This window comes from Vidua chalybeata, chromosome 5 (assembly GCF_026979565.1).
Source record: "Vidua chalybeata isolate OUT-0048 chromosome 5, bVidCha1 merged haplotype, whole genome shotgun sequence".
NCBI classification, from domain to species: domain Eukaryota; kingdom Metazoa; phylum Chordata; class Aves; order Passeriformes; family Viduidae; genus Vidua; species Vidua chalybeata.
The window spans coordinates 40,414,456-40,437,212 of NC_071534.1; the positions used below are offsets into that span (position 1 = coordinate 40,414,456).

At 40.8% G+C, this 22,757-nt stretch overlaps 1 protein-coding gene across 5 annotated transcripts in view; it reads left to right on the top strand.

The window, feature by feature from the left end:
* The window catches only part of PPM1H (protein phosphatase, Mg2+/Mn2+ dependent 1H), a 133,517-nt gene that overhangs the window by 60,479 nt on the left and 50,281 nt on the right, over window positions 1–22,757 (top strand). For all 5 annotated transcript variants that reach the window (XM_053942739.1, XM_053942738.1, XM_053942743.1 and 2 more), the window contains 3 exons: window positions 210–378; window positions 9,559–9,903; window positions 16,033–16,145. In XM_053942739.1, the coding sequence (XP_053798714.1) occupies window positions 210–378; window positions 9,559–9,903; window positions 16,033–16,145 (627 nt within the window). The remainder of the gene's footprint in view (window positions 1–209; window positions 379–9,558; window positions 9,904–16,032; window positions 16,146–22,757) is intronic.

A 22,757-nucleotide genomic window follows, 5' to 3' on the forward strand; every position in this document is an offset into this window, starting at 1 on the left:
CCTGTGTATGTGTACAGAAATAAAAAGTATACCTGTGTGTATGTTTGTATCTCTGGAAGGTGGTCAAGTATTTTAATTCAGTCAGTACTTGCAACACTGCTGGGCTCTGGTTCCGCACATCTCGAGTCACATTGCGAGATACAGATGGGGGCTTCTGTGCTTTGCTAATCTGGTCACTGTTTTCTTTTTCTGTTTTGCTTTTTTCTTAGGGTAATAAATGCAGGGAAGAGCACGCACAATGAAGATCAAGCCAGCTGTGAGGTCCTCTTTGTCAAGAAAAAAGCTGGAGGCAGTAATTCTACACCAAACAAGAACTCTTCAACAAAACGGAGGTCATCGCTGCCCAATGGAGAAGGTCTCCAGCTGAAAGACAATTCAGTAAGCAAACTTCTGTATCTTGTCAGTGGAGAAATACAAAATAATATAAAAGGATGTAAGAATATGGCACTAAAAGGTACTTTCTGAATATTTAATATCTTTTCAGTTACCTCTTACTGATTGTCTCTGCTTAAATGCAGAACATTTCACTATATTTTTCTTAGCTCTACTACTTAAGTTTTTGTGTTGAAAAATGCTTCTTGCATCTAAGACATTTTAGTTTAAAGATGGGCAAGGGGATGCTCCTGGATTCTTCTTTTTCTTTCATTTCTGAAATATAATGTTGAGACATTTGAAGATGAAGAAAGGGCTGGAGCACATCTCCTGTGAAGACAAGGCTGTGTGTTGGGGCTATTCAGCCTGAAGAAGAAAGGCCTCCAGGGAGTCCTTAGACTGGCCATCCAGTACCTTAAGGGAATTGGAGACAGGCTTTCACAAGGGCCTATAGTGACAGGAGAAAGAGTAAGGACTTCAAACTAATAGAGGGTTTAGATGAGATATTAGGCAGAAATTCTTCACTGTGAATGGTGAGGCACTGAAACAGATTGCCCAGAGATATTTGGCCAGGTTGGATGAGACTTTGAGCAGCCTGGTCTACTGGAAGGTGTTTCTGCCCATGACAGAGGGGTTGGAACCAGATAATCTTTAAGGTCTCTTTCATCCTAAACCATTCTGTTTCTGTAATTTACACAGATGCCTCATGGTGCCACAAAAACACAGGTCAACTTCCATCTGCTCTTTCTAAGTTTCTGTACTGTTGTGTTGGCACATTTGCACTACATGGAGCTCTGTGGACACTGCATTGGCAGCTGTTTTCACTGTGCACACACAGGGGTCAGATTGTTCAAATATATGAACAATATAGTGTTAAAATGTGTCTTATATCAAAGCCACTAAGCCCCATCTTCAGCCAATGTTGGAAAGATACTGCGTTCTCTAACTTAATCAGGATAATCTTCTGGAATTCAGTGATTTTTGCAGACTATAGTTTCCCTTGTTTGTGTGAAGTGTAGTGTATGTCATACACTTGTCTACTGGCAATTGTCTGCTATTTTTCATCTGTCTTGTTTCCTGACTGGCTAATTACTTCATCTGCTCTTTAAGCATGAGGTCAGCCTCCAGCAGTGATTGATAGTGTGTGTTCAATCCCAACATTTCACCATGTAATACTAAATGCCCTGTCTGAATGTTTGAGTCAGACGATGTGGATCTGCTGCGTTCCTGCTGCTGGAGAACACAGGTTGTCCCTAAGTGATAATTAGTTTTTCAATGTACTGTAAATAGCCTTTTTTGGTAGTTTGGAGTTTTTTTGGTTTTGGTTTTGGGGTTTGGTTTGTTTGTATATTTTGTTTTTTGTTTGGTTTGGGTTTTTTTGTTAGTTGGTATGTGTGTGTCTATTTTAAATCAGGTGGTGATTAGCAGTCTGCTTCAGTCTCTCTCACAGAATTCCATGGCTTGGTATACCTGATGGTTGCAGGGTTCATTGGGGTCCTGAGAAACAAGCATTCCTCTTGTACTGCGTCCCTCCCAAAATCTTGCTCCTCCAATTCTGTTTCATACTTCATTATTGCTGCAACATTTTCAAACTGACAGATCCTGAGGGTTTGCAAATTACCCTATTTTTCCTCTTTAAAAATCTTTCTTTAAATCGTGTTTCAATTCCTGTGTGCTGATATTCCTCATTGTATTCAGACAGTTATGATTTCTTTTTTCAAGTACATTTTTGCAAACTCCTGGATAAAGAATTGTGCCCAGAACTTGTTGGGACTAGGAGTTCTGTATTAAATTATAAGTCCTCCGGGCTCCACCCGGGTGCCCAGCCAGTCCGGGGGGAAACCCTCGGCTGACCGGTCTGCGGGGAGGAGGTGGCGGGACCCGGATAGCTCCACCGTAAGGACGAGAGGACTCCGGAGTAGCTGTATTCCTAGAGGCTTTATTGTAGGAGAGGCGCAGGAACAGGAGGAGGAGACAAGGGACACAAGCACTCTAGAAGGGAGCCAGCTCCGCGAGCCCCGAGGGAAGGCGGGGCTGGGTATTAAGGGCAAAGGAATAGGAGTGGTTAGGGTACAAAGCAACCAATGGGCAACGAGTAAAGGGGGGGAGACAGTGGGTGACAGTGGGGTGACATACAGAGAACTAATCGGGGTACAGAGGAGGAGTGGTATTCTAACAGGGGCCAATGGGGGTAACAGAACAACTGAACTTTCTGGAACTGGGGAGAGTACCAAGCATTGACCGACAGCTCTTCTGGGGTGGAGGGCAGCAGGTGATTGGCAACCTTTTCTAGACTGTTGCTGCCTCCCAAGGGAGAGCAGGAACCCCTCCCACAGAGTTCTACACACAGTCATGCAAAGTAAAACAGAATTTGTTTTAATTAGCTGTGTATTTAAAAGTCTTTCCTAGAAAGTCCATGCCTGCTGTTGGTTCAGGAGGGTGCTTGGTTTCAGGAGTGTATTTAACTTTTGTATTCATTAATTATGTTTAATGAAGCAAGCATTTTGCCACGGTACTTGTTTGTGTATGGAGAGCACAACAAGACGGCTGCCAGTGTCCTTGGTCCAGGTGATGGGTTTGTTTGACACTAAGGGCATCACTGTGCCTTGCACACAGGCTCACTGCAAAGATCCCTGTGCATGCACCACCCTGGGTACACACATCTTGCTGTGCAGAGATATGAGATTTTAATACCACATTAAAGTTCCAGACCTACCATGTGAGATACATGGTCAGGGGCCTGTGCATCTGGGATGTGGATGAATGTAACTGTGCTGAGTTTGCCTGGTTTTGCATATTTTAAGGGCTTGCATGGGACATAAAAATCTTTGTAGCATTGTTTCACAAAGCCCAATTAACTTCCAGTATCAAGAGCTTCTCAGGAGCAAAAGCCATGGCTGATCACCTTTTTCAGAAGGAACTTTTTTTCCAAACATGACATAGTTAATAAGATAAGACTGCATTAAAAATACAGGGATCTAAAATAGTTTTGTTATTAGAAAGGCATCTTAACTAACCTTGATGTTACCCATTTTTACAGTTGATGTACTGTTATGGTAATGTAATTGTTGGGTCAATAAACTGCATGTTTTTAAAAGCTGTTCTTTTTATCCATTTGATATTTCATGATTGTCAGTAAATATCTCCTCAGTAAATATGTACTTACACATAGTTTATGAGAAGTATCTTACGGAATGTTCTGATTTTTCTTTTTCTTTTTGCTATTTCCTAGTTTGATTCTGTATCTTTCATCTTGATTTTGGAAGGAACAGCCACTCCCTTTCAAGTTTCTTGAGAGAAACACTTTTATTTCAAATCTTCTGTTCTTGATTCTATTTCTGACATATTTTGACAACAAAGGAGCATAACATCTAAATTCAGGAGCCAGCTGATCCATATAATAGATTGTACTGTTTTCTAGTTACTTTTTATCTTGTTCTTTATATGTTCTTATCAATGGATTTACTTCTGTTTTCTACATGGCACTGATATAGGTGCCGTCACACTCATTATTTAGTTGTGGAAAACCTATTCTACCATGTTATTAGACCACAGCTTGTGTATTTAAATTTGTAATATATTTTCCCAAAACAGGTAGCATATTCCTGGAGAAAGTTTTCTACTAGAGGGCAGTCTTACACTAGCACTTAGTAGGATTTTTTCCTTGCTACATCTTTTGTTGGTTGAGTGTATCTAAAAAGGGGGAGGAAAAAAGCACATTTCTATGTTGCGTCATATTTTTGTTTCCATATTTTTATACTGTAAAGTATAATAACCCTCACATAGCAGTGTTGGCAAATATTTTTTTAAGGAGTATATGAGGTTGGTGTTAAATGTGATGAGTGTACATCTTAATTTGTATGAATAAGAAACACTGGCTTTAGACACTACAGTGAATGATAGGATATCATCCCAGGAAATATTTAGTAAGAAAGCCAGAGGCTAAATAATGTAAATGCCTCATAGGAAAATCCCACTGTAACACACAATCTGAAATTGTCTCTATGTCATGAAAGACCTTGCAGAAATACTGAAGGAATAAGGGAATGAGGGAAGAAGTTAATTGAAAGGATTTTTTTAAAGTGTGGAGCACAAGGGAAATAGGCAGTGAAATTTAAACTTTATGTAACAGAGTCCTTTTCATCATCCTCAGATTTTTTTTTCCACAGACTCTTTAAGAATGGCACATGCCATCTTTGTTTTCTTCTGCTTTTTGGGAAGTTTGTGAAACATTAGCTACATCTGAGACTGTGTGATTGTTGTTTAATGCTAACCCCATCAATCCAGCCCTGTGCTTTGACAAAGCAGCATAAGGGATTGGAGATCCATGTGTTGTCCACACAAGTTGAATGCTGCTATCATGGTCTTGACTCTCCATGTGGACTTCCAGGGGTGGAAAGGATGAGGTGGTAGGCCAGAAATGCGGAAATGGAGAAGTGAACATTTCTTTAACCCCAACACACAAATTCTGGGAAGTCTAATAAATAGAATAAACATGGTTTTCTTCTTGAAAGGGTGGGTAATAAAATGAGCAGAGCAGTGAAATGAAAGGGTCTTTAAATTCAACCCCAAGTTAATTCTCTCCCCTTCCCCCCTATCCCACTCCATTGCTGCTTGATTAATCATTATTAATCTCATCATGATTAATCTCCTGTCTGTCCCCATTCAAGAACATTCATGTTAAATTGCACATCTTTTTCATTTGTACTATTTTTAAATGCCTTTAACTGCAGAGTACCTTCATGATGAATGCTGAAAACCATCAACAAGTGAAGTGGAAATGGTGCTAGGATATTGTTATAGTGACAATCAGGCTGCAGGACTTCATATGATGCATTATTAATTGTCATTGTAATGTGAGGATACTTAATTACTAATTCTGCAGTTTTCTTTGCCACAAATCTGAGATGCTGTATGTTTTGTGTGGCATAAGGCTTGTAGCCTACCACAGGCAGCTGAACATATTCATAACATGAGGAGGTTTTTCTCTGAGGATTGGGGTGGCAATTGCTGGCCCAGTTCAGATTTTATGAGAACTCAAGTTGCTCTCTTAAGTGTTTTGCAACTGTAGTTCATATCTGGAATAATAATAGTCAGGGTAGGTTGTAGTTCCCAGAATAAATCTTTAGTGGCAACATGATTTATTTGCCTGTTTGGAATTAGCTCCATAACGACAATCTGAAGGTTTGCAGTCTAAGACTGCTGTCTAGCTTACCTGAAAAGTGTGGCCCAAAATGATCACTAGCTATTGCTAAGGTTTTTCCCTTTCTTTTTTTTTTTTCTTCATATCATTGAGCTCAAATTATGTATGTGTATATATATATGCAATTTCTCTCATGATTTCTCATCCATTGCTTGACCCAAAACTTTGCATGTCTTAATTATATTTTACAATTGCAAAACCCAGGAGACTGCTGAACCTTCCTGAAAGCTAGGTCAGCAGTTGAGGAGTCTGAAGCATATTGAATTTCCTAGTACATTCTGTACTAGGAAATTAATTGTAAGGTCAGTGCAGTGAAGGATTTGTTTTCTCTTTGTGTTTTGGTAGTTATTCAGCCTGTTTGTTGGGTCAGAATCTTTTGAATGAAAATCTAAAATAAATCACTGTGGTAATAGACCACACTCTTATTTGAGGATTCTGTCCAGATAAAAGAAGAAATGAAGACTGGTGTTTGAAAGACTACTTCTGGCAGAATACTGCCAGTGCTAGTAAAAATAGATGTCTTGCTCTCTCAGTTTGCAGAATGTCAGTTGTTTTTGGGAAGAAGTTCAAGCTCCCAGATGTAAAAGAGAGCAAACAGCAATGCATATGCACACCAGAACAAGTAATTGCTTGGTGGCTGCAGAGGTCATCTCAGCTGTGTGAGCAACAGCAAGGACCTTTCTGTGCATTTTGCCTCATCTGCATGCCCTGACTGCTGGTCCTTGTTTGTTCACTGAGTCACTGCCTTAATTGCATTATATTTTTAATTCTCATTGAATTGGTGTGGTTTTGGGGAATTAATTACTTTCAAATAGAGGAGCTGTTTTTATTCTCAGGGTGGGGAAGGAGTTTGTGTTTTCTTCCTTTTTTAGGCAGCTAATATGTTATCTGTGGTTTTCCTCTTTGCTAGTTCAAAAGTAAATGAAGCTTTATAGGAATATACAGAAGTTTTTCAAGACTAATATTTAGGTTACAGTAATGCCTGAAGATCCCAACTGAAGTTAAGGCCCTAGAGCATCTTGCACAGAATGTCTGTATGAGAGCAGCATTATGGTTGTCATCTCCCCTGAGTGCTTAGAATACAGACTTTACAGTTCTCTAGTTCTGCTGTTGATAGGGAGAAATAAATCTACTTTGGAATGAGATGAGCATAGTCTGAAAATGTAGGGGTTTTTCTGTCTGCCCAATATAAGGGCAATTTAGAGAACTATCTTGGGGGTGTGCAGTGTAGATGTCTGAGCTTAGCTGAACTGGTAGCAACATCTTCTTTGTTCAAGAATTACTACTACAAAAAGGACAAGATCAGTGGACCACCATATTTGATGTGGCCATGTCACGGTGACATGTGTCAGTGAGAGTCTGAGAATACAGCTCAAATCCATGTGAACCTCTCTGTCCAAATTTGTGCTGCCTATTGGCTTAGAGGAAATAAATGGTAACATTTCATTTTCCCTTTTTGTCAGAGCCTATTTTCACCTGTTTTAAAGCGTCCCAGTCTCATCTTTAACACCCAAACTCACATGAGGCTTGATCAGTGTAGGACATATCCAGAGTTGAGATCACAGTAATGAGAATAATTTGTGTTAATAACTGTCCTCTTTATATTCTGAAAAACTGTAAAACAGACTTTGCTGGGGGGTTTGCTTTGGAGAACTCATGAAAATGGAGTGCGGATCAAACTTGTTCTTAATTGTAAGTTTCTGTTCCAGTTTGGGGGCAGGAGGAGAACAATGACAAAATATCTGCTTCCTTTTGGTGGAAGATAAAATCTCAGTCAGAGTTGAAATGCCTTGGGGATCCACCCCCCCCCCCCAATCAAAGTGAACACATTTCCAAAGGAGTAGCACCTTTAAAGGACATGAGGACAAAAACCGTGGAAGCATTATTCATGGTGCATCATAACATGGATTTTGGCCAGGGAGACAAACTCTTAGGAGAAGAACGGGAGCAGAAGTGGTTTGATATACAAATCCCAGGAGTCACAGTGGTGTCATTTTGAATAAATAGTTTCAGTTTTCAGGTGAAATACTTTCACTTTGGAAAACTTGTTTCTGTTGGCAAAATACTTCACATTTTACATGAGTAGCAATCTATTTTTACAAGCAAGTTTTTAAATTACTAATCCTATTAGCTGTTTAAAATTACTGACACAGAATTTTACATCCAACTGTTTTGTGAACTTGGAGGGATTCTGAGCCCAGAGCAGGTAGTACAACTGCCAGCCCTGCCTTCAGGTGGGAAGTTTCACAACTGGTTTTTTAATTAATTTACCAGGCTGGATAAGTGTGGGGGGAGAGAGGAGTGGTGTTTGGCTAAGGAACCATGTTCAGAAATGTGGACACATGTTGGTTTTTCTGCCATTCTAGGATATATCCTGTGTGATCCTTACTGTGGTAAGTAAAGAGTACTTTAGGACAATACCCCCTTATAACAGCATTTCAGTAATGAAATGAAAAGTGCATGAGGGACTGATGAATTCCTCCTCTTGGAGGAGCTCTGCTGTATAGATGACTATGCTGTTGATGCTTTGGTTAAGAATATATTTGAACTTTACCACGTCAGCAATGCTGTATGTGAAAAAAAACCACCTTGACTTTTATGTGATTTTTATTATCATGACACCTTAGTGGAGCAGCTGAAACAGCAGAAAGTAAAAGGAGCTGCAGTTCACAGCCCTGTCCATAAATTTGAAATAGGCAGTGCTTTGGACATGAAGTACTGGGATGTAGGTGGTGCCTAGACTTCATGCTGATCTGCAGCGTAAGGGAGCAGTGTTCAGGTGAACAAAACAAATCACATCTGTCATCTTAAATTAGACCACAGTGCGACATGCACATGTAATTTTGAGGTTCTTTGCATGCAGTGAGATCTAGGTTATGCTTTCTTATTACAAGGTATTTTACAGCAGTATAGCCTCCTTCCTGTCCCTTGCAAAATTGTTTCTTTCTAAATCTGTATTAGTCCACCCACATCCAACTTGCAAGGCAGCCCCAGTAACAGCTGTTTCTGCATAGCTAGGAGAAGGTGCAGGATTAAAATAAATGGAGGGAAAGGAAACACAGGAAAGACTCTTTCCCCATGCTAATGACAAATATTCTGTCATGCAAGGTTAGGTATCATTATGCCTTAAATAGTTACCCGAGGATTGCTAGGTGAATTTCTCTCCCCACAAAAAGTTGAGCTTATCAACAGTATGACTCTTTAGTATTCTCCCAGCATATTGGAGCTTGTGATGCCCAGAGCTACTCTGCCTCCAGCCCTGGGTTAATGCTCTGTTTAAGTGATAGGGTACACCACCATTTCCAGTGCTATACAGGAAACTTTTTAGGGGACTGTGAAGAACCAGGCAGTGGACATAGAGGCTAGATCAGATGAAGTTCTGCTGATCCCACTTGCATCTGTCATCCTCGAGAACCTTTGTGCTGATGCTGTTTCCTGGGCTGGCAGAGGCAGGGTAAGCCTGAGTTGTCCCATCTGCCAGCATGGATGGACCTTATCTACCAGCTGTGGAAGTGGAGTTCACATTTGTTGCTGGATGTCAAACTGAGGTCCTTTGTCTCATGCCTAGCAAAAAAAGGAGGTCTGTCACAAAGCATCAGGTGCTGTCTTGAGTAGAATTTTGATCTTTCATAGTGGTAAGTCTATCATATATTCAAATGCTATTCTTCTAAAACCTATGATGGCTGTAAGGTAAGACAGATTCAGCCTTTCTTATTCCATTTTTTTTCCTTGGGCTTTTTTCCTTAAGAGGTTAAGCAAAAAGAAAAAAACATGCTGGGGATGTGTGGCAAAAATAAGCATCTCTTCTTTCAACCAGAGTTGTACTGACACTGTAGGTATTTCTGCATTTCAGAAAGAATGTTGCCTCTGGGAAAGTTATCTGTGTTTCACCTGCTGCCTCTGTGCCACCAGTCACCTTGCTCACAACTGTATAACAGTGACCATCTCTTTTCCTTTCCTTTCTCCCCCTACTGCTTCTCCAGGACACAGATGGGATCAACCTGTACTACTGGTCCCTGTTTGATGGACACGCTGGGTCAGGGGCAGCTGTGGTTGCTTCCAAGCTGCTGCAGCACCACATCCTGGAACAGCTACAGGAGATTGTGGACATCCTGAGGAACACAGCCGTCCTCCCACCCACCTGCCTGGGAGAGGAACCGGACAACCCATCCACCAACAGCAGGACACTGACACGAGCAGCCTCCCTCCGTGGTGGTGTGGGAGCCCCGGGCTCACCCAGCACACCTCCAACACGCTTCTTCACGGAGAAGAAGATCCCACATGAGTGCCTGGTTATTGGGGCCATAGAAAGTGCATTCAAGGAAATGGTATGTATGTCTCAGGGACCTGAAGTCCTTGTTGTTTACATTGAGTCACATAACCTGGAGATGATGAAGACAACATCTGATTGTGAACAGAACTATTTAACAGCCTCAACAGCTTATCAGGTACACCCCTGTGAGGCAGCCCCTGCATCTTAACTCCCAGGTAGCACTGTGGCAATGGTTATGCATTACTTGAATTTTCAATGTATGATACTCTTCTTTTTAATTTTCTTCTCCCCCTCCTTTTATAAGATAAAGATCAGTATTGCCTTACAGTGCAAATTTCAGCACTGGAAGTTGTTATCAGGCTGAGTATGTGGACATGCACTTTATAAAGCCTCATTGCCCTACCAGAGCAGCAGCAAGGCTGCTTGGCCCAATGACCTGTAGTTCACATTGGTGTTGGAGTAGTGACTGTAGAGTGTCTGCAGCTCTTCACTGAGGCAGATTTTGTGGATGAGTGGGGCATGAAGTTCATTCCTGCCACCCACCTGACTTGTGTACAGCCTGAACAACTATCAGGAAATCATGACCCTGTGGGAACAGAGTATCCATCTATTTCCCCATGAATTTTGTCCAGTACATGCATTTAATTAAGAGACTACAGTTGTTGTTACAAGTTGTACTTCGAGTCCTGAATAACAATTACCTTTTGCTGGATTGTTCTTTCTTCCCAAGGAAGTGCAGGCAAGCAGACCCTCCAACTGGGTTTGGACTTGCAGGTGGGTAGGTCCAGGAGCAGCATTCACAGCCATGTCTTAGGCATACTTCAGTGGGGATTGTGGGGACAGATTTATGCACTATGGGTAGTGGTCTCGGTTTCTGCTATATGAAAAGAAAGAGGAGGATGCATGAAAATCTGTCAGTTCAGCACACCTTTTCAGAAAGGGAGGACTAGATTGCTTCCTTTCTTTGTTGAGAAATGAGAGAGAAAATGACCATGCCCATCCACTGCACCCTAGTGGATTCAGAGCACACTTAAGAGGAACGCAAATTTCATGCTTCAGTTGGTGTAATTTTGAGGCCAGAAGAGTGCCAGGCTCTGAGAGCATGACATGATTCTCTCCTGTTGAAACTGTCTTCAAGTGCAGGCAAGTTGAGAAGTGGAGTTTCATGGGACTGGGCAGTGAAAGTAACAGAGTATAGAAGGGCTGTTTCAAGTACTCTACCTCTTTTAGGAGAGCAGCGTTACCCATTGCTGCGTTACCCATCGCTGCCTTCATGAATGTGTCTGAGTGAACAGGGCTGTTATTGCACTGCTTTATTGTGACTTCACATCTCTGGTAGGTGTTCCACAGAAGACCATCTCAGCTTATGTTCAGACAGCTGGTTGTAAGGGCTTTTGTGGGTAGAGTATGACAAATGCAGAAACACTGGATAACTCACTACAGTTACGGTGTTCAGGTATTCCTTGTATAGCTCATGCTAATCTGCTCTCCCTGTTTCTAAACTGAACCAAACAGAACATTTTCCTCAGTGCATCTTTGTTTATATGCTACAGACTATGTATCTTAATTCCCACTTGCTTTATATTAGAGGGCTGAAGTTCATAATTGTCTTTGATAAACAAATGACTACCCCAATGCAATGTAATTTCAGCATTCAGTTTCACAGGAAATCTTATAAAAATGGGCAGCTGGACCATTTTTTTCCATTTTAAAAATGGAAAGCAGTAGATAATTAAATTGTATCTACTTTAAGCTCTGAGGGGAATTTTGCGCTTATACTTGACTTAGGCAAAAGAGTGTTTTCTTTCATCTGTATAAGGGAGCAATTCATAAAATCAACATTTCTGTGTCTCATCTGTGCTTGCAGTGTTTGATCTTCCTCCTGCCTCTGTTTAACTTCTGCTTGCTTGTACTCCTTTTAGTTTTTGCGTGAAGACTTTGGGCTTCTTCCACAACACATTGTTTAATCAGCCCTTGTTTGTACTGGAACATCATGGATGTTGTTGAGTTAGGTCAGCGCAGTCGAGCTGAGCAGCATGTACAAGAGTTTTGTGCCAGCCGAGTGTGTCAGTTTACCTGGCACTTGGTGAAAGCTCAAGTTTCCTGGACACGTTGGCAGACTTCTTGGTGGTTTTTCCTGAAACACCAATTGCTGCAAAGGATTCTTGTGAACTGAGTGAAAATAATGAGTAGATAAAGATACTGTTTTTTAAACAGTCTGACCCGACATGTTTATCTAATGATGGCTTTGTCCCCTTTTCCTGGGAGCATTTAGTATACCATTATTTTTTTCCCCAACTTGCTTTTGAATTCTAGTCAAGGTCTCCCTGTTTTTGCCTCAAGTCTCATATAAAATGCAATTCATGGCTTTCAAAAGGCTTTAAAAATTATTTTTCCTTTATTTGATGTGGGTTTTTTTTTTTGACAGTTCTTGTCTAACAGCTACATGCAGTAAAACGCTGTGGAAAGCTGACACAGATCATCATTGCCTAACTTAGACATTTAGCAATTAAATTGTCTCCATTTTGAAGTACATCTAAATGATGTTTTCTGTGTTGAAACAGGGATTAGGAAGTTTGTGCTGTGTTTTCGGATAATTTAATTCCCTGTCTAAAAAACAGCAAATGTCAGTAATTGTCAGTATCACAATTCTTCCAGTTAAAAGGAAATCAGTAAGCTAAAGTTCTGAAGGTGTCATAAGTCAAATCCTCTAATTTTCATCTGTTGAGTTTTAAGATGTGCATTTATAGATTCAGTTCAAAGGAGCCAGGAGGAACTGCTTCCAAGTGCAGTTCCATATTGGATAGAAACATCAAATTATTGTCCTTTCCCTGTATTTAACTTTATATGCCTGTGTGATGTTGTATGTACTTGCAAAAAAGGTTAAGGGGAGAGAACACCTACTCTGCAGCCCATTTAATTTTAGATGGGAATAAATGGCACAGAACTAGTCTGTATGATTTATTGGGAGGTATACATCTGCATTCATTGTATCATGATTTTCTTCTTTATTGAGTTTTTTTTACTTAGATGAAATCTAGACAGGTGCTTTTTCTAGATTGGTGCCATTTTAATTAATTGAACAGTCTTGGCAGAATGGCATGTGTTGTACAGTTCACCTTTTTGAAAATTTCCTCTCATTATATACCCAGTAGAATTGAGAGTTTAAATAGAATCACAGGCATTTGATGTAAAGCATGCTAAGGAGTTAATTTTATGTTTATGCCTTCTGAAACTTTTGTTTTAACCAGATACCTAATACTGTGTGTGTAAAGCTGCTTTCTGTCATAGCAAGGTTGAGATCCTGGAGGAAAGGCTGCTCCTCTGAGGATAAATATAGATGAATAGAGGGTGGGAAGAGTGTGGCCAGCAGGTTGAGGAAGGTGATCCTCCCCCTCTACTTGGCCCTGGTGAGGCCACACCTGAAGTGCTGTGTCCAGTTCTGGGCTCCTCCGTACATGAAAGAGAAGGAGCTACCGGAGAGGATCCAGCACAGGGCAGCAAAGATGATGGTGGGATTTGAGCATCTCTCGTATGAGGAGAGATTGAGGCAGCTGGGCTGTTCAGTCTGGAGAAGACTGAGAGGGGATCTCATTAATGTGCATAAATATCTGAAAGGCGGGTGTCAAGAGGATGGTGCCAGGCTCTTTTCAGTGCTGCCCAGCAACAGGATGAGGAGAAATGGCCATAAACTATACCAGAGTTTCAGCTCAACCTGTGGAAGCACTTCTTCACACTGAGGGTGGCAGAGCACTGGAACAGGCTGCCCAGGGAGATCATGGGGTCTCCCTCTCTGCAGACATTCCAAACCCGCCCGGTTTCTGCAGGCAACCCTGCCTTGGCCTGGGGCTCGATCAGCGGAGGTGCCGCGGGCGGCAGCGGCGGCCGCTGCGCGCAGCCTCCGCCAGGTGGCAGGAGCGGCCCGCGGCTCCGAGCGGCGTCGCTGCTGGAGGGGAGCCCGGCCCAGCCTCGCCGCGGCCCGCGGCTCTCCCGCCGCCTCCCCGCTGCCGGGCTCGGGGCGGAAAGCCGCCCTGCTCGCCCTCACCTGCTCGGTACGTCACCGTGTCCTCTGCAGGCTGCGCTCCGCATCCCGCGCCAGGAAAGGGGGATCAGACCTGGGGAAACCCTTGGGAGCACCTGCCACCCGCTGCAGCACGGGTCCCGGCACGGACGGCAGAGCTCCGACTAAATTAACTGGTTCTTCGGAAAAACAAACAAACAAAACCCCAAACAACAAACAAAAAATCCCACCCAAAACAAAACCAACAACAACAGCAAAAATTACGCTAGCTCAGAAATCATTCTTCTGCTGGAAAATGAGGAAAGCTTTGTATACACTGTCTAGACTGAGCCCCTTTACACTCATAAAGGCTTTAGAGGCATTTTGGGGCTTCTGCTCATGTTTATACTACTTTCTCAGTGCAACTGTTACAAAGTATTTCATTAAAAGCCAGTGTCTCTACATGAGAACGAATTGGTGGCACTGGGAAGCTTAGTTTTATTTTGCTTTATTTTTCTCCCTCAAATCTTGTTGAGATGTTGGAAAGCCTTGCCTTCTTTCCTTCCTGTTTAAAATGTCAAGCAAAGTATGTAATATCGAAACATACATGGTGCTCAATGTACTTTGACAAGTCATGGTAAATTGAAGTTCTAAATGGGAGAACTAACAACAGCAGTGATTTGAGAAAATCCAGTACACAGATGTAGTTTAAGTCAAGGAAATTTTGAAAAAGAGGCCCTAAGGATTATCCATCTTCTGTCCTATAACAGATGCTTCTGAAATCTGCTTATTGGAAGAAATAAATTTTAATTTAGGCATTCCAGCACTTGCAAAGTATATGTATGACAGAGCTGAAACTAGGTGAGGAATTGCACGTTGTTTAAAGGTCTTGGAGGGTATTCTGAACTGTGGAAATGAAGGTTTCTTAAAATTCCTGGCAGTGCTTGGAAAATCTGTAGTATTTATAAGTTTAAATTATATTGATGATTAGAAATGTCTGATTCCTTTGAACTCTTATTTTCAGCTTAATTTAAAAATATACAGAAACCATGGGGAGGAGAATCAGCTTCTCTATAGCAAGATTAGATAAAAAAGCATTTATAACAGGCCCAGTGCAGATATGAAAATGGTTGAAGTATAGATCTGTGTGTATGCACACACACACACAGAGGCAAACATATATTCATAATAAAAACAGCACCACATAAAAGTAGGCAGGGTTTAGCTGGAAAAGATCTGCCAGTACTTGCAATAGTGATGTTAAATGATGCTCCCTGTTTGAATCCAATATTTTATAAAAACAGACCGATTTGAAATAGGATTTGATTCTGGACACAGGAAAGAAGGGTGATTTGTACCATTTTATTACCTGAAGCTAAACTACAGACAGCAGAATTAATTCATTGGTATAGCATACACTTCAGTGTTTGTTTAAAATGTATGGATGAAAGTAGCTCATTTACTCACTTGCTCTATGTTCTGCAAGCTTTCTTGGGGCATTGTATGTGTATTTATATATGTGTGTGTGTATTTATGTGTTTGTTATTTTTCTTTCCAGGATTTTATTGACTGTTGGTGAAAAGTATAATTTGCATTCTCCACTTCTGTTAAGCAGAACGACTCTTTTAATATATAATGTTTCTTGCACTCAGAATCAGTTCAGTATCCACTCATTCCCTGTGTTTCTGAAGGGTAGCCTTGTGACACAACTGTATCTTGCTACTGTTCTTAAGGTGTGTGCCCCACAATTCTAGCATTCCTCTAGGGAAGTAGGTAGTTATTCATGTTGTAGCTGAGTCTCATTAGTTATCTGCTGTTTATGTAAAGCACTCCAATTATACCACCAGGTACCCGTTGTTATGCTTCATTTATCTTTGCCTTCATTGTGCTTTTGCCATAGCAAATTCTCTTGCATCCCTGAGATTTGCTATTTATTTCTTAGTACCTGATGTTTTACACTCTCCTGACCTGATTTTTCCCAAACATCTTTGTATAAGTAATAGGTACTCCTCAACTTTCTGTTCTTCTCCTAGCTCGTGTGGCCATAGCTGCAAGAAAAGGCAGACAGTGGGATATACAGTTTAATAAAGACTCTATTGTATTTTTATTTTTTAAGGGAGACTTCATTTTCTCAAGCATTAATTGCAATGCTGTCTTTATAAATCTTGTTCTCTTCTCCCACAGGATTTGCAAATAGAGCGAGAGAGGACTGTGTATAACATTTCTGGCGGCTGCACAGCCCTGGTGGTGGTGTATTTATTGGGGAAGCTTTATGTGGCAAACGCTGGTGATAGCAGGTAAGTGTGTTGTCTCCCCATCTAATCCTTCACCCCAAACTGCCCAGGCCTGGTGTTACCGAGTTCCTTAAATGCAGACAGCATTTCACAAGAAGATTGTGTTTCTTGGCGGGACACTTAGCACTTCTCACAGAAACGAATGCAAGTGCCAGGGATAGCGTTCCATTATCTTGAGGTGGTTGCAGTCAGGGAAACTGACAGCACTTCTGGTCCTGTAGCAGTTTCTGAATAACTTGATGTTTGCAGAGAAGTGGAAAGGTGCTAAAAAGCCATTGAAACAGAAGAGGCATTGCATGTGTAGTAGAATTGTGTGTTGAACACTGACAAGGTGACTGTATCCGGAAAAGCTGGTAGGACTACATTTTTTCCATAGGAAGTCCTGTGGCTCCTGTTGCCAGGCTTAGTCTTGTTGGCCATTTGGCTTCCAGATTTTCATGTAATTGAAAGTGGTGATCAGTACACAAAGAGCTGCTACTCTTACCTTGGGGGATGAGGAGAGGGAGACAGGCTATCACGGTATAGGTTTTTCTGTTTCTTGTCCTGTTCTAGCTCAAGTACTTGTCCAATTCTCAAAACTGAATGCTGTTGCTCAGGAGCTGTTGCTTTGTTTTATTTTGAAGTTGGGTTCTTGAAGACTCATGATAAGAAGCATTTTCTTTGTCTTCTGATGTTGCTAAAGCAACATAGGAGCATACTAGAAATCTCTCACTTGCATTCTTTTCCCCTCTCTAACTCTGCCCTTACTACCATTGGAGAGAGATAGTGAGGCTCTTCTTGCAAGACTTCAGACTTCACATGTTTCTTTCAGCAGTGCACTGCATAAACAGGGCAGGGAGAAGAGTTCACATGCGATATGATCTGCTCTTGTAGTCTGTTCATTAATAGCTGAGTAATTAACCTCTGCAAGGGTATTGAACCATGTTGTCTTGATGCCTAAAGAGACTACCTAGAACAGAGGCTAGACAGTGTTAAAGGAGTAAAGTAGATATTTATTAAAAGGCCTTTAAAGGATACACCTTGGGCAGTACAGGAGCCTGGCCGTGGCTACACCCAAGATGAATGACCGGTCACGAGTTTTCACACTTTCATAAGTTTTGGTCCTTTTACATATTGGGGTCAATTGTCCAATTACACCTTCAGGTTTTGAAGTCCCATCCTCCCAGTTTTCTCTCCTCAATTCACTGTTGTTTACACTTTTTGGGACTGAAAAGGTAATGGTGTCCTTGTTTCTTGGGCTGGAAAAGGATTGCTTTGTCTAACTAAACTGTGAAGAGACCTTGCTAACACTTTATATGAAATTCCGAGTTACATACTAATGCAGTACAGAATCTGAAGAATGTGAAAGATAAAACTTTAGGCATCAGTCTTTAGGTAGAGTCTGCTATGTTTGTGTTTAAGGTTTGTGCATACACAGTTCATGTTTGTAGTGTGTACACTCACATACTTACAGAGACAGCACTTAAAAATTAAGGGTTTTGTAGTTTAAACCTAAGATTTTTACTGCCTCTTGCCGCTTCCTGTGTAGGAAGTCAGATAAATCCTTTGTGCATAAAATTCCTATTCTTTTCATGTTGGTGATTGTTTTTAAGATGCTAAATTTGTTGTATGTGTTGCAAGTTGTTCATCCAGTTTCTATTGACAAGTGACATATTTGAATTTTCTTTTTGTATCAAAATGTCAAATGAATCTTCACATGGTACCTGCAAACATGTTTGAGGTGATCACCTGTCTGGTCAACAGAACTACTAGCTGAACTACATTCTATCTCTTCTGCCATTAAATTAGAAATAATCAAGTTTTCTAGTGCTATTGCACCTGAAGTACAGTTGACCCTCTTTCTTTGAGTTGGCTAATTTGCTTTATTGTCTCTTAAAAGTGTACTGTGTAAAACTGGCCATGCAGGACTTACATCTGAGTAGCCAAGATCTTTGTTCTTAAATGACTGGAACTGGCTGCTTCCAGTTCCCTCAGGATTCCTTCTGTGCTCCCTGAGAGCAGCCTCAGCTCCACTGCAACCTCTGATACCCAAGGGCAAGACACTGCTGTTGGCAGTGATCTGGGGTTGATGCCAGAGTGTTAGTGTAACTGTAGTTTAACATAGTAAGTCTTCAAGAAGTTTTGCATGTTCATTAAGTCCACCCAGAACCAGAAGAAGAGGGAGGGCAGGTAACAAAAAGGAAACCATCAGCAAGATTGGGTGTTGTTTGAACCGGGATTCAAATTCTCATTCCTTACGTCTTGTTGGTAATGAAGTCACTCCAGATTCAAAGTAGTTTGATTTTGTGCTTCCCAAATGGACCTCACAGAAAGTCTCTCATATGCTGAGAAGAATTATTCCAAAATCATTCATTTTCAGATAAGTCCATTTCTAGACTTTCCTATCTCAAAAGAAATTTTAAAGCTTTGGTCTGGGTCTCTCTCACCAAATCCCCTCTTTCCCACTTACAGGGAAAAAAAACAACTGTTGCAAAACATTGAGTTGCTGTCATGACAAAAATGACATTTTAGGACTAGACAAGCCACTCTGAGGTTGTCTGCCCCCTGCCAGGGTGCACAGTGCATTCCTGTATTTTGAAGAGCCCAGTTATGTAGTCAAGAAATTTTACTTGTGTTAGTTGGGGAAAATAAATTTCTTTTTTCTGTCTCACGCCTTGTGTAGTCAACTTTGTGGTTTGTACAAATAAAAGGGAGGGCAGTGAAAAATGCAATAAAGAAACTACTTCAAGAAATGGTTATCTGCTCTCGAGAAGAAGGATGGGTTTGTTTTTTTCACTCTTGCTGCTGTTGGAACTAGATGACTAAATCCTTGGTTTCTTTGAGTTCACCTACTCATTTGTGCCTTTCCCCTCTCCTTATTCTCCTCCTTCCCTCTCTACTACCCCACTGGAAAAAGCCTGCAAATAAATCAAGTTTCCCACAGATAGGAATCTGTGAGAGAAGGTTTTGTGTGGGAAATAAACAGTTTGGGTTCATGCAAACCTAACCAAAGGTTAGGTTTTATAATTTCAGGGAACTTGAAAACAGCAGAAGCTTTTAAAGTGGGGTTTTGAACAGCTTCTGCTGTCAGAGGAACAAGGTACGTGCAACAAACTGTTACTGTCACAGTGAGACTAAGGAAACGTTAAGTGTGAGACTTGAATAATAATGTACTGTGTGGTGCCAGCTATACCTCAGACTTATGTCTGTGGTATTCAGTTTATCCACCAAAGCTTCTCAAATCTAATCATTTCATGCCATGTACCCTGGCAGTGTTGTATAGCAGCTGTCCTTTTGTAGTTGATGTGTAATTACATCATGAAAAGACTTTAATTACCATATTACTAAATTACCAGCCAGCAATCCTTTCAGGTTCAGCCCTAGCTCACTTCTGTATGGACTATTAGGCTTCTCCAAGCTGAACACTTTTGGTTGGTTGAAGAGGGAGGAAAAATTGTGCTAATTGTAGGTTTTGTTATGAACTATTATTGAGCTTGATGTTATGGCATCACTAATGTCAATGATATAATTAAACTTCTGCTAACGAAGCAATCACAGTTCTGTAATAATTATATGTTAACTGCACATGATACCAGAACCCTACTAAAAATTAGGTGATGTATTCAGAGCCTGATAAAAACAACTTGGAAGGAACTACTTTCATTCTCTAATGGCTTATCTGATCATTCTTGGACTCTGCCATAAATATACCTGTTTGTGCAGTCAAAATTCATATCAGAATATTGGCCAAAGCTTTTTCTAATGTTTCTTTCTCTCTCTTCCATCTTTTCAGTGATTAGCATTGTCCATGCAAGGTTATCTGATTAGGGACTGATAGTGCTATAGTCAGCTATCCAATATATAGTGCTTTTTTTTGGTGAGCATTGAGACGCTGTGTTTTGCTTACCAGCATGACATATTTGCTGTGAAAACTAGGCCATTGGAATAGCTGCTTTTTTTTCCTTTTCTTTTTAAAATACGGAATAGTAAATCTTTGGTCATTGTTTTAAATGGTGTTGTTCAATTCTATATTGCTAAAGTGACTTTTACTTCTGAACTGCCATAACACGCCTTGTTAATCTAGGTTCTTTTTAGTTTTATGCTCTTTATTAGGATGTTGTTTTATAGCTACTGATGAAGCAGTTGTAAAACAGGGACTTAATGTTTTTACTGATTACTGCCCAATTATTATATAGCCTCATGCAACATAACATTTGTCCAATATCACTACACTGACTGTAATGCAATATGATCATATTAACTATGTTTGGCACAAGCATTGTTCTGGCTTTTGTATTATCTGGAGCTGCTTGGAGACTGCAGGCACTTCCATTTTGTGCTGTGCTTGGAGCCATGTAGGGAAGCTGTGCCTTTATCGTTATACAAGAAGCAGAACATCACAAGTTGATTTGACTTTTCCATACACCCTGAAACCCTTGCTAAATTTGCAAATGAGTTCTTGGGCTTTCTTGATTTATTGGCAGAACGTGGCATCAAAGCAAAAAGCCTGATGTTTCAAAGGCTTCACAGACTTGCAGGGTCACTGAATTTTTTGCTTTGCTTCATCAGCTCTTTTTTATCATCTTTTTGCCTCCTTGCTTTTCCTCCCCAGTACTTACGTTTTCAGGGCATATTCACGCTCTACTTGAACATACCTCCTCATGTCTAGAATAGATTTTCTCCTCCTTTTTGCAAGTGAAAAATTACTGCTAAGGCATTTTTGCTTACTAAATGGTAGGAGCTCATTGAGTGAATATTTTTGTGATGGTTTTGTGTGGGTGCAGTGAAGTAACTTCATTGGTACTTCAAAAGACCAGGTGTGGGAGAGTGTGTTCATAAGAGTCTTCTCCCAGTGTAATAAAATAGTGAATTGAAAATTGAATTTGTTTACCATTCCAATTCTTTTTGGATTTGCTGCTTGTGTTGAAGCTTACTACATTTATACTTCCACTTCTTTGTCATGGTGCTTGTCAGCTGCTTCCCTTATGGTTAGTTCTCATTACAGGAAGTCAGATTTGGGGTTTAGTATGCTTATATGAAGTAAATAAGAGCGGCGTGGAAACAGTCATGTATCTGCTGACTGGCAGTGTAGCTTAAATAGAATTTCTGAGAAGTCAGAATTGATGATTCTGAGCCATTTTTGTGGTTCATGGTATCTGACCTCTTCCTCGAGGCAGTCCAGCAGGATCGTTTTTGCCAGAAGTGCTAACACTGTGTAAGGATGGAAACTAAAAAGTGTTCTAATATATTGCTACTGTAGAATTAGTTTACTTTAGTCTTTGGTTTATTGTCTAGGAAGCTTTAATTTTCTGTTTTTCATAACTACTTATCTTCTAATCTAAATGGGGGTATTTTTCCTGTTTTCTGTGAGTAGTCTCAGGCCTAAACCTTCTCTGTCTCTTTCTATCTGTGTCTACATAAACAATAACTGTGCTTCATACTAGACACTTAGAGGTCTCTAGAGGAAAGACTAACTTAGTTACTAAGCTTCTCCAGTCCGCAGTATTTGGAAAAGCATTCTTTTTCCTGTCTTCTCCTAAAGATGGGGCAAAGAAAGTTGCGAAACTGAACAACACACTCGGGCCATGCATTCGGTAGGGCTTTTTCTTCATTCTATGAAGTTCTCATTCCTCCAAATTCTCAGAAGATTCCTCCCCAGAGGCAAGAGCAACACTTACGGATTGTAGTTTGGCCAATCTATGGTACATCCCCTCTTTAGGTTATTATTAATTCTCTGACAGAATCACTTGAAAATAAAAAATGTTTGATCATTTCAGGGTAACAGATAACCTAAGTCTCATTTGCTCACAGGTCTTCTAGTGAGGAGAGACTGAATTCAAAGCCAGGCAAGTCTCTGCCGTGTACATTCTCCTTCCCTGCAGTTTGATAGGTGGAGAGGTCTGATCCTGACTAGCCCAAAATTTTGGAGAAGATTAGCCATGTTCAGGAGACATGGCCATGTCCTCTCCCTCTGTTCCTCATGTCTCTTTTCATTAGAAGCATGATCTGCAGGCCTGCAGGAAGCTCTTCTCCCCTTTTCCTGCCTGGTCTCCTTCCAGGGAGAAGCAGGAACACAAGATTCTTTGGAATAACAGCAACCTCAGATACTGCCAGATTTTGTGCTGGGTAAAGCTTTTGAAGACACTTCAAGAAACACTGAAGGTGAGGTGTGAAGAGAAGGTGTTGGATCAGAAAGTAATTTCACTCAAAGGGCAGTGTTATGGAAGATCATTTTCTGATTATCCAGTGAATGACAGGTTCCACGTTACTGGCATGTCATATCCAGCACTGTCTTGGCAGAAGTTATTAATTTGGTAGTAAATGTTTGCAGGCTTTGAAGACAAAACAAACATCCACCTTCTTTTCCAAACTCTTTGTTTTTCCTGGAGCATATGCCTCAGCAATACCTATGGCAATTAGCAGATATTGAAGCCATTGTAAACATTTTCAGTGAGGGGTACATTCAGTTAAATCTTTGGTCCTAATCACACAGACAGTGTCTTATGTTCAGGTAATGAGGAAGGAGAAGATTTTTGGCTATTTCAGTAATGCCAGTAAACTGTAAAGCCACAGTTCATTGGTACTGGTTTCCAGGACTAAAGAATTTTATTAACTTTAATTCTCATGGGTTTTCAG